Source organism: Apis mellifera, linkage group LG1 (assembly GCF_003254395.2).
Source record: "Apis mellifera strain DH4 linkage group LG1, Amel_HAv3.1, whole genome shotgun sequence".
Classification (NCBI taxonomy): domain Eukaryota; kingdom Metazoa; phylum Arthropoda; class Insecta; order Hymenoptera; family Apidae; genus Apis; species Apis mellifera.
In genome coordinates this window covers 27143039-27155434 of record NC_037638.1, presented here as the reverse complement: position 1 = coordinate 27155434, position 12396 = coordinate 27143039, and the positions used below count along the sequence as shown (strand labels likewise).

General features: G+C 37.1%; 1 protein-coding gene across 2 annotated transcripts in view; it reads right to left on the bottom strand.

Moving 5' to 3' along the window:
- The window catches only part of LOC100577847, a 48342-nt gene extending 40150 nt beyond the window's left edge, over positions 1-8192 (bottom strand). The window contains exon 1 of one of the 2 annotated variants that reach the window (XM_003251744.3): positions 7879-8192. In XM_003251744.3, the coding sequence (XP_003251792.1) occupies positions 7879-7969 (91 nt within the window). In that variant the 5' untranslated portion in view covers positions 7970-8192. The remainder of the gene's footprint in view (positions 1-7878) is intronic. The other variant, XM_016911521.2, reaches the window with a different exon arrangement.
- Between the last annotated feature and the right edge of the window lie 4204 nt (positions 8193-12396).

Genomic DNA, 12396 nt, shown 5'->3' with positions numbered 1-12396 from the left:
AAAGAAAGAAATATCGTTAACGAAATATATTAAATTAAATCAGAAAAAGTAGCTGTACTATCTACTTGACGTTATTGACGTAATTTAACGTAATTTAATCTATTATAAATTAAAGCACGGATAATTCATTTCGAATTACACGTATCCGAATTTTAATCGGATTATTTATACGTATATCTACATTAAGGGAAATGAACGAGACGAGTATAAGCACACAGGTTAATAATCCTGTCGATTACGCGACATTCGTTTGCAAACAACGTTCTCGCGTGTCGTCGTACACCTTTAATTTCCAACGCTTATGTAGATATGTAATACACTGAAATCATGATAATGGAACACTTGTCTACTTAGTCTCGAGTGTCATTCGCTCTACTCGTAATTAATACTTGACAACGTACTTGCTCGTAGCATCGACTACTATCTATAATTAATCCTAAAATCCTGCATCGATCCGATTGCCTTCCCGTTCGTCGAGTTTTCCCTAAAACGTAAAGCAACACGAACACGAAGAAAACACGGTAAAGTTTGGAATACACGGCTCCTTCGAGATATTCTTTTTCTCCATTTTCGTTTACCTTATTTTGAAAAAATACAGCGAATATTTGCGTATTACACCCACTTGTTTACTCGAACTGTTCGTTTAATTAAGTAAAGTCGAGCGAGTTTGATTTACAATCGAGTTATATAAAATGGAAGGAGAAGCGATAAACGAAGGGTAGCGATCCGAGTTATTTACTCGGGCAAGAGAGTTGGTGAGCGAAACGATCGGTGACAAATATAACGGAAAGCGTGGGTGTTAATTTTTCGAATGCCCGAGAGATTACTCATTGTCTTTCCCTCTTTGTTCTCTTTGTCTTTCTCTGGCAGGCTAAGCATTCGATTGCATCTTTACATTCAAGGATGACTGGAATATACAAGCTCGACACGCACGAGTGGTGATCGCTCGACCCCAAGTCTCGGACTTGGACTGCGCTCGAGAAGCGTGCTGTTACAAAAGCTACTACGTTACACCGTATCGACCGGCGTTAAAGACTCGACACTTCATTGGAAAATGACGGAGCGAGATATACATACGATATTGAAAAATAACACGGTGAAAATAACTGATAAATTTACGAGACGTCGTCAAAGCGCAACAACGAAAACGAAACATTTGTATTCAAAATTCAAACGTAATCGCGTTTTGAAAAGATCTGAAAGATAAGAAAATGTGAAACTGTTACAGAAGCATGATCTTAAATCACGTACATTATTATATAGCAAAAATTGAGAAAAAAAATTTTAATCCAAAACAAAATCGTAACGATTACGCAATTTCTTTCCGTTTCACTAACGTTTCGATATTTATGCGAAAGGGAAATTATCTCGATGTACAAATAATTTTAAACAATAACGCTTGTTTCGTCGGATATTGAATCAAAAATCTTTTATCGAAGGACGAATAAATTTTAAAAATGAAGTTTTAAATATATATATATAAATACTTTTTTTTCTTCTTTTTTTTTTAATCGAAGTATTCTTTGCAGATGAAGTAACCAGTGAAAGGAAAATGAAAGCTAAACTCGTTGAGCTGTTTTATGGAAAGTTTAAAAGTGTACAAGTTTTAACTTTACCGTTTTAATGAACCTTAGGAAAAGTACAAGTACAGGAAGCTAACGAAAACCGCATTGATCGCATTTGAACGTGTACGAAGACGGACAAGGAGATGCACGTAATCTCTCAATTTCACTGGAAGGGAGGGGCGTTATAAGATCTTTTTTTCTTTTTTTTTTTTTTTTAACTAGCAACAAGCGGCGCATTCTCGCTGCCGAAAATGGACAAAATAGGAACGAAACTCATCGATCGATGTTCTTCCAAGTTTTTTTCTTTTTTTTTTTTTTTCATTGCGCGTTTCTATTTTATTTAGCATTTGATATTTGCCAATGTTACGAAACTTTATTCGATTTCACATCTATCTATGTAGATGCAAAATGAATTAATTTTAAAATCGTTATTTCAAATTCGTAACGGTCAATAAATTTCAACGCGCGCAAGTTAAAATTTTCTCCAAAGATGGCGGACTTGATCTGTTATTTAGAATAATCTTTCAATCAAAATTTCTCCCAAAATTTAACTTATACTTTTGCGTTTGCACAGAGAACCGTTGTTCTTCTCAATGCGATCGTTTTTTGACGTAATTCTCTGCAATTACAATCGAAAGTAATTAATAAAATTGCAATGACACAATTTATATATAGATAATTGGTATAAGAAACTGGAACATTAACAACGTCTGTTTGAAACGCGGGTGTCAGCGCCTTATAAATCAATAGAGTCAGTCTGTAAACAGGATGTTAAATTGAAGGCGACAGCATGGGATAGCATTCCAATCAAAAAAAAAGTCAGGTGTCTCGCAATTTATAAATAGTATAATTGCACAAATTGAGGATAAGATAGACCTACAGAATCTAACAATATTCTGCTCATTCCAGAATCTCGATAAATCGTATCACATATATTTTACAAACAAGTAATATATCACATTTTTCAATTCCTTTGAAATTCTTTTCGATCAAGTTCCAATCGTTTCATCAAACAAAGGCATAGAAACGACTTTACCAAAAATGTCGCGAGTGTGCCTGCTATATTTGATCGTATTCATTATAAACGCCGGCACAAATCTGTACATTCGCTTACCTTGTTCCAGTGTTTCTCAATTGTTGTCACACAATAAATGCGATCGTTTATATTATACAATTGCATATTATTATTTCCATTTTCGATCTTAACTAGATCTTCTCGAAGAAGAACAACGGAAGACGCGCGATCCGAACGAAAAATTTGCCCGATCTTAATTTTTCGATGGAGAAATGTTGGGAGACACTGTGCCAGAGAAACAGAATGAGCTTGGTGCACGTGATCATGGCCGGCGCAATGTGTCTCGCGTCACGTGCATCGGGCACTGCACCTACTACCACGCTCTCGTGCACGTGAATTCTGCATAAAGGAGCGTATCGACACTTTTATAGCTGGACGGAAATCGAGTCTATCCGAGCTCGCGCCACTCGTCCTCCTCGTCGATCGAATTAATAACATCCGTTTATAAAGCTTTCAATCTTTTCCGATCGAGCTCTATATATATGATGTATATTTATCTCTTCGACCGTTCGATAAATTGAATTCTGCGATTTTTGAAAAATTTTTCAACAACGGAGATATTAGATATTGAATCGGATATTATAACCTCCTACTGGAAATTTTCCTACCGTTCGAAACGATTTTTAAACGATTTTTATCGACCGGCCAAGAAACGTTTCGATATTTTATTATATCTCGACAACTTTTCGTATTATCTACGTTACAATATTTGGCCGCGAATATTTTTAGAATATTTTATCAACGCAAGCTTATTATCGCCTTCATTCCCCCTCCCCTCTGTTGGAACGTAAAACTGTAAAAAAAAAATCTATAAACTCGTCAATAGTAAGTTTCTAAAATTGTCAGAAGTTTGTTTCCTACTTTTGACAAATGACGCATATAATTCGTTTATATAATGGGAATGGTTTCAGGAACGCAAAAGCTTGGAACGAGAGTTTAGCAAATTCTCATCATTTCCTATAAAACGGTACATAATGTCACCACGGAATGATGCAATCCAATCAAGAAAGTCCAACTTCCGCAATTCCAATGGATTTCTTTCTTTCCAGCCGTGGGATTAAGAGAATCGGCTCTTTCTTCAGGGTAGTTTCTCAAGCGAAAATGGGAAGGGAGAAGAAACACAGTTATACCTCGCGGCTATATAGATAGATAGATAGAAGTGGGCCAATCGCGACCTAATAATTGGCAAGAAAGAATGCGTCATACCCGCGAAAAAGTAAAAAGTATATTAGTAAACTGGTGGAAGAAACTTACGGTTTAACTCCCCAACCCAGATAACCACGATAAGTCACCGCGATAAAAATGTATATATATATATCGACTACTTGACGATGTTAATTGCTCAAATGAATTCGATTCGCGTAGTCCTTTGGGGGCTCGGTTATGCCATTCGATACAATAAACCGTAAACTTGTTCGTTTTTCCGCAAATCTGCCAGACGCATAGAAACTAATTATAGAACTTGCGTTTCCAACTTTTTCCACGCGCAAAATCTGCGAAATAAACTCTTGCTTTTCGAACAAAATCGATCCACGATCGATACGGGGTTTCGAACCGAGTATACTCCGAGTCACGAAAACGGGAGCGGGAAGAATAGCGTTGTCGCAACACTTCGTTCCCGCTTCAAGTTTAACCGACGCGAAAAAACCACCTCTGCGCGTAATTAACCGCGAACACCCATAGAATCGCAATCCCCGCGAATTCGCAATCCTCGCGTCGTACGTATTTCACTCGGCGACCCAAATACGTGGGTGAGTTACGTTCCAGTCCCCAGATCCGAGCATAATTTTCCACAAAAGTCGATCGTTCGTTCGAAAGTGTACAAATAATGCACAATAATATCCACTGGATAGATATCGCTTTCTCGAGAGACTTTCCGCTCCCGAAAGAAAGAATAAGAAAAATAGAGAGAGAGAGAGAGAGAAAGGGAGGGGAGAAAAAAATGGAAAAAGGATTTCGAACGTACGTAGGATGTATATATCGTTTCCACGGGTAAGAAAGTAAAATCTAATAAGCGGTTACGAGTGCCGGTAAAAGATATAAATTAACGACATCCACGACCTCATTTTCCTAGTTTAATAGTTTTGTATCTAGAAATCTCGCGTTTCTAATTAATCTGCCAATTCACCATAAGCCAACGCTATTAATACACGCTGTTTATATTATTGGGGTTAACGTAAATAATTTAAGCGGAAAGAAGTGTAGAAAAATTATCAATTAAATGTATAATCTCGTTACACACGTTGCTACACACGTTCGTAACCTTGGCGTATCCGTGACTGGCCGCCGTATGTACGTTACTACACTATGTAAGAGATAGTAATGGTAAATTTGCATAGCTCGGCCCACCGAAGGCCCGTGTACGGTAAATTCACTTCCGCGCATTAATTATGCGGCTTGATTTCGCTAATAATTTACTGGATCGACACGCCGTTACACGCACTATGACACATTAATTCAGTTCCTTGTATGTAATTGATTTGCGAATCAATCACACATTCGCGGAACATGGATATGTTTTCTCGAAATAGAAGAAATCTTATACGCGTGTATATGTAATATTTCGCGAGTGCAATTAATTTTACACGTGAAAGCAACTTTGACATATATCGTGCCCGCGTACAAGGATGCGATAAGATTTTACAAGATTCGGATAAGATTTTAATTGGTTCCCCCGTTACCCGACCGAATGTTACTCGAAATTGGGAATTTTCACTCGATTACTCTACCATCGTCTAACGCGATATCTTCGACTCTCTCCGTTTCATCGAAGATTTCGTGAAGGAGATATTGAAAGAAAGCCTTGTACCGGACCAGAACAGAAAGGGGAAGACAGGCGAAGACGAAGCCGGCGGTGTTAATTGACGGAACAACCGCGGTGGTCGCGTGAATCGAGCCAAGTGGCTGACGCGTGCACGTGACTCGGTCACACTTTTCCTTCCACGGTATTAACCTGTGCGAGGAAAGGTGTAGAACTCGCGACTCTCTTTCTTTCCAGCGACGATCGGGTTATATACGATCGGCACGTGCACCGACACGTGGAATTCATGCGCCGCACGTGATCACCGCGCTGCAGCCTGTGCTCGCGAGGGAGGGAGGGGGGGGGGGGTGGAGAGAGCATTGATATTATCCTCCGTTGCCCCACATCATCGCTATAATGACTAAGTATGCAAGTAAGTAAGTAGTTTCTCCATCGACGCCCGTTACTCACGTTCGTCCCCGTGCGTTCTCGTCGCCCTTGCTCCTCAATCCAATGTTTTCCATTTGGAAAAATTTTCACTCGGTCCTTGTTCTTTCTTTCTTTCTCTCTCTCTCTCTTTCACGCGTGTCGACGTAATAATATGTCGACAACGAATCGAATCGAACGAGTTTATCACGTTCGAGTATCGCAGTTTTCAAAGAAGATTCGACGTGAATAAAAACTCGACAACGGAACTCCAGTTCACGGCCAGTGCACAACTTCCTCGATCTGTAATTTCGTAGCTTTGCACGCGAATCTTATTCGATCGCGTTAGAGAAGATTCTTGATTAGGCGAAACGAACGGCAAATGGGAACAGACGAGGGGGAGACGGAAATTCAACCGATGCTGGTAAGTTGTAGCGGAATCATTGCGAAGAATCCTCGTACGAGTATTTCTAATACTGGAGAATATCAAAACGAATTTCGCGAATTATTAACGCAAGAAGGTTTTGTTTTCAATGTGGAAAGTTATGCATAATTGCGTGTTAAGTTAAAATAAGTTTCATAAGGCTTAAGAAAGTTCCTGTTTCACATATAAAGATGTTATGTAATGTCGCAGTGATGAAAATAATAATGGTGTTGAAAACAATGATATACAAGGTGTTAGAAACAGTGCCAGAGGAGAGAATTAATGATATTTATCGAGCATCGATAGAAAGAAAAGCTGTTATTCCTTTTAACGGATGTTATACAATTGCAAATTTATCCCCTATATTATATCGCAAATTACAAAGAAAAATAAAGTAATATCCGGAGGAAAAAATTTTCGCAAGATCAAAAGTTCATTTTTATTCTTTCAAAATATTACGAAATTAAAAAAAAAAAAAAAAAGCAGGAAAAGATATCGCGTCGAAAAAATTTTGTTGCAAAGTTTATGTTTATTACTGTTTAATTTGCATTCGTATAAGATGAATACAAGAAGATAATCGAAGAATAAACTAAACATTCTTGAATAAATGTCCAACCTTCGACTCATATAACCAGACCAATTAAAAAAACATTCTCTAGATTTAAACTTATAAAATTCAATGGAAATCTGGCACGATTAGCGAGGAGAATGTTTACAATGGCATAAATTCTTGTATATAATTATAATTTATACCATAAGTACATACCGTTTCGTCATCTTCTAAATATGGAATTCTTTATGGATACATTAAAGGATACAGCTTAATTATACTGAATTCTCGTGATTAATATTTTACATAAATTGAAATGATGTATATGACGTATATGTAAAGTGGAATACAAGAACCATTTCTATTCTTGTCTCAAGAAACGGTGCGAGAGTTCAAGGTTTTGTATAATAAAAAAAAAAAAAAAAAAGAAAGAAAAAATGAGACGGTAGGATAGACGATGAAAGAAAAGAAAAAAAATGATGGAAGGAGCGTAATATATATTACTCCTAGTAAGGGAATTTTATACATGTGTACAACAATTTTGAATGCTGTCACGTACCGAAAAGACGGCTCGACCGTGTCAGATTATCGTGATTAGCATCTGTAGAAGGAAATGTTCTACTTTCATGAAGAGCGAAAGAGAAACGAAGAATGGGAAAAGGGTAGGGCTGTAATTGTTTGATACGAATAAAAGCGAGAATGCATTGAAAGGGGGGAGAGAGAGATAGAGACAGAGAGAGAGAGAGAGAACAGTAAAGATTAACTCGACGCTCTTAACTGGTTAATTTGCAACGATTAAACATAGTAAACTTGACGAGATTTGCCTACCTCTGCTTCGTGCCCATTAAAAATTTACCCACACGATGCACAAAAAAAAATTCATTTTCTTTACGAATAATTTGATCTTTTTTTCTTTTTGGACAGATAAAAATTCGACGAATATTTATAAAATCGACGAAATTAAAAAACAGAATTTTTTTAGAAATTTTCCGAAATTCATTTTAAATTGAAGATATCAAAGATGTCAAGTTACGTTTCCAAGGATGTAATGTTAAAAAAATAAAAGATGAAAAAAAGAAACATTGATAGCTCGCATACCTGGTGTGAGCCTTTCTTGCGGAGGATATCCTAGCACCTGTGTTCCAGTTAAAAACACGACGATCAGGATTTTGGCAACTATCGTCTTCATTGTTCACTCCTAACCTATGCTACTCTACTTCACAAAATAGTTGGCGAGCGTAAACGAACGAGAGATGGATGATGACCCGCGCCCGAGAATGTTCAGTTTCGTTGACCAAACTTCCGATTTATTGTGAAATATTTGTTAATTGACAATCTAAGTCTAAGAGGTGACGGTAGTCGGCAGAGCTCCTGCCACTGTCGTACTGTGCGATAGTCTGGAGGGTCGGCAGGCGCTTTCACTGGTTTTATAGGTGCGCAGGAAAGTAAGTACTTCTTCTCGAAGGGGGGGATTCTACACGACTCTTTGATACGTCACAACAAGGTGCTCCGTAGTACGAATATCATCGTAAAATACATCGATTTTCGAACAACAATCTGTTTCGAACAATTTTCGATCAATGAATCGATACTAGGATGATAAAATTGAGCGCTCGGATATCGCGTCCCTGAGAATCATTTTGCCTTCAAAGTTTATTTTTTAAGTACGTCGAATCGTTAAATATTTTTTTTTTTTTAAATTCTTTCGAGTAACACATTCGAGGAGATAAAACGAGATATCTGAATATTTAATATACGTAGAGTTGAGCGTATTAACGCCAAGCGAAACGTTGGAAAATCCGTAGAAATTTTTCATTATTGGAGAATTATTACACGCGCGCTTCTGATCGGACGTATCGTAACTATTACGAATCGGCGATCCGTTGATAAGACACGACGGGAAAAGTAAAGTAACAGAAGATATGCAAACGAAGCGCCTGACAGTTCAATAGAACGCGTTCGTTTCGTTGTTCTTTCGTTCTCTTAACAATTTATACCAAGTTGACGTATCGCTCCCTGTCCAACGAGACTTATCATCGTTCCCCGGCTCGTACGTGGTATTAACAATCGCGTTACCACCGCCGCACACTGATCGATCGTTAAATTTACCATGGACATGAATTATGGTCAAATGGTCGGTAAGATTCAGGATTTCGATCGAGCATTTCGCGTTTATTCCCGCGATATCGTTGCCCGCGATCGTCCACGTTAGTTAGTTCGTCGACCGAACGCGAAATTATCTATTTAAACGAGAAATCGATCTTCGATATGTCGTTTCCCGAGTACCGATCGATAACCGTGTCGGTTTCTATTGAAAGACACCTCGCACCATTTTATATACGCGCGCTAAAAACTAAATAAACACACTTCGCTCCCACTTCGAAAGAAGTAAGATTTATAAAAATTTCCATCGAAGAAATTCAACTTCCTCCGAACGGAAGTAGAGGAAAGAAAAATATTTTAATATGGAATATAATAACATTAGATATCAGAGCACGAGATTGATATAGAGAGAGAGTTCTTCTCTCATTTTTGATATCTTATTACAGGAGGCTGATCGTTTTTACAGTTCGAATAAAAAGTAATGGAGGCAACTGGAGGATCATTTTTAACCATCTTGGAGAGGTCAGCTAATGATGGAACTAAAATTGATGCCGCGCAAAGAAAATTATAAAATTGGTGCTTCAAAGTTTTTTTCTCGGCTCGTTATTACTGGAAACAAACAGGCATGGCCTTAATTCGTCAATATTTTTCTCGACAAACAGGAACTTGCAATTATTAGCCTACTTAGTAAGAGGAGCGCGATCGGAAAATCATCTTTTTTTCTTTTTTTTTTTCTTTAACTTCTGATCGTCCAGAGAGTATTATTCGACAATTACGACGAACGCGAACAATCCTTAAAGCCGTTTGAATCATTGTTCGTTGCACCTTGTCGGTCGTTCACGAGATGGAACATTATTGCGGCTGAGATTATTATCCTTGCTTGTTGAACATAATTCGTTCGTGTGTTTCGAAAGGCTGAGCGATCCTCCCGAGCGGTGTGTATACCGTTTTATATTGCCTAACGCACGGATACACGAGTGCTCCAGTCTAACTCATAACGCCAGCCACAGCATTCTCGGGTCACTTTCGTGATCGTGCATCAACGTCATGCGCATATTCCGTTGTTTCGAGATCGGCCAGGCATCGGAGAGAGAGTCGACAGCCGAAAACGAGATAAATCCATTCCTTTTTCGGCTACTTTGACAAATAGACCTGGTTCTCCGTTTCAGTAGCATTGAACACCAACGTTAATTAATACACGTTGCACAATCGTCTGCCATTTCGTTCACAGACGCCAAAAATTTCATATTTACACGTAACGCGATCCTTTCCTTAGATTAAATTATTATTTTAGATCAAACGATCGCGCCAGGTTTCTATAAATTTACATTTAAACGTAATTAAACGAACTTCTTTTGTCGTCCTATTTAACGAGGATGATCTTTTTCGTCGAGTCAAGAATAATCGAGGAAAATTTGCACTTTTGTATTTTTATTAACGCAACCAACAATTTTTCGATAACTAGAAAAAATGTCATTTGAATTGTTCCTGATCGTTATCGTTCAGCTCGATCGTACAATGGAACATTCTCAACTTTTAAAAATGGAATGAAATTGATGTGAGAAAGAAAAACTCGAAGCAGCTCGATCGAATAAACTTCGTCACGACAACCGAGTTGGCGTGATAATCGTTGATGCAATTCTACGCGATCGTGCTCATCGTCTCAATGAAGATCGATCGATCTTCCATTGATGCACACTCGCATCCCGTGTGAGAAAATACAAGTAACCACTTCACCCACTTGAGAGCCTTTCTTCTACGCGCTCACCTTATTTCTTGCTTTTATTAAAAAGCACCTTTTCAATGAAAGAAAAAAAAAGTGCATTTTGATTTGTTACAATTTCTTCGAAATTAAATTGGTTTACGATGAGTAAAAAAAATGGCGGCATGAGTATAATATATATGAGTACACCTATCATTCATAGGTGTTCGTTTTTACGAGGTTGTAAACGACACATCAAGATCTACGCTATTCCAAAGTAACCGAGAGATATATTTTTTTTTATGCAAATGCGATTCCTACGTGCTCGGCCTAGATGTTATTCCAGTATCTTTCATCGATATGTAAATAACATTGGATCGTTACGTATGCGATGAGACCTCGTCTAATCTTGTATACAGTGCATACGTCTGAATGTGTGCATATATATATGTATATATATAAATTTTATATACATGCGCGACGAAGAGATCAAATAATTTTATCAATCGACGAATTTTTTCGTCGTAAAAAAATATAATACCAGAGTATATCAATATCATCATCGATATTATCATCAATATTGCGCGTAGTATCGTGAAGTGGGCTCGTAATTATAGGTTCAATAAATTTCGAATCAATTATATTTAAGGTAAAAATTACTTTAACAGCTGTTCGTTATCGTATTTTCCATCGACGAATATCTCGCATAAATATGCAAATTCGTCTCGATACAAGTGACGTCGATCTTGAACGAAATAAATATCTTTAATAATTAACAGCAGCTTTATCAGGGAGAGAACTTCCTGATCCCCGCTCCTCGTTCTCCGAATTACGTTTTTTTTTCCATCCAAACATGTTCCTTCGCAATTATTATGGTGTCAAAGCGCTATACTTGATCATGGTCTTAATTAATACGAAAAATCTCTGCGACGCTAAAATGAAAATTAATTTTCCTTCACTGGACGTTGTATTTTCTCCTCTTCTTCTTCTTCTTCTTTTTCTTTGAATTACTGCACGTCTCATAAATACTTCGTTTAAATCGTTGTCTCTCGCGTTAAAAGGAGATGCACAATCGGAATGAACGTTCATGTGTGTGTCTGTTCTGCTTATTAATCAAAAGGAACGTTATAAAAGTAGCGTTCATTGACGCTTAATGACTCGATTACGGGGATCCTGGTTTTCTCAGTCAGCTCTCAACCTTGTCCGAGAATACGTGATATTTGTTACGTTTACCTCGCTCTAAATCTTCCGAAATCTCGAATTATAAATCGTAGAATCGCGGTAAACGTTGCGCAATATAAAGTGCACCGTTGAAAACGATGATGACACCGTCGTTGATTAAGATGCGAATCTTGGTAAAACGGATTCGTCCTGTGGTAATAAAAGATAATCGGATATTACATATTTTTATATATAATAATTAAATATGTATACGATACATTGAAATAAATTTTTTAATAATCAAAATTTTTCTTTGATCAAACTATTTACGATGTTATTTTGATGTTATTTATATCAGTCACATTATTTGTGTAAAAAATTTACATTGAAATTAAATCGCGATTGTTTTTTCTTCGTCTTTATTTTATTAATTTCTAAGTTAACAATGTTATTTGCTGGGTTGGTTGCAAATTTTGAATTAGATTTAAAAAAAGTTGTTGCTTATTCAACACTAATTAGGATTTATAATAAGAATATTATCAATTGATTCTACTGAATTAATATTTTTACATTTATTTATTCATGCTATATTTAAATCATTAATATTTATACGTGTAGATAGATATATACATTGTATATATATAGAAATC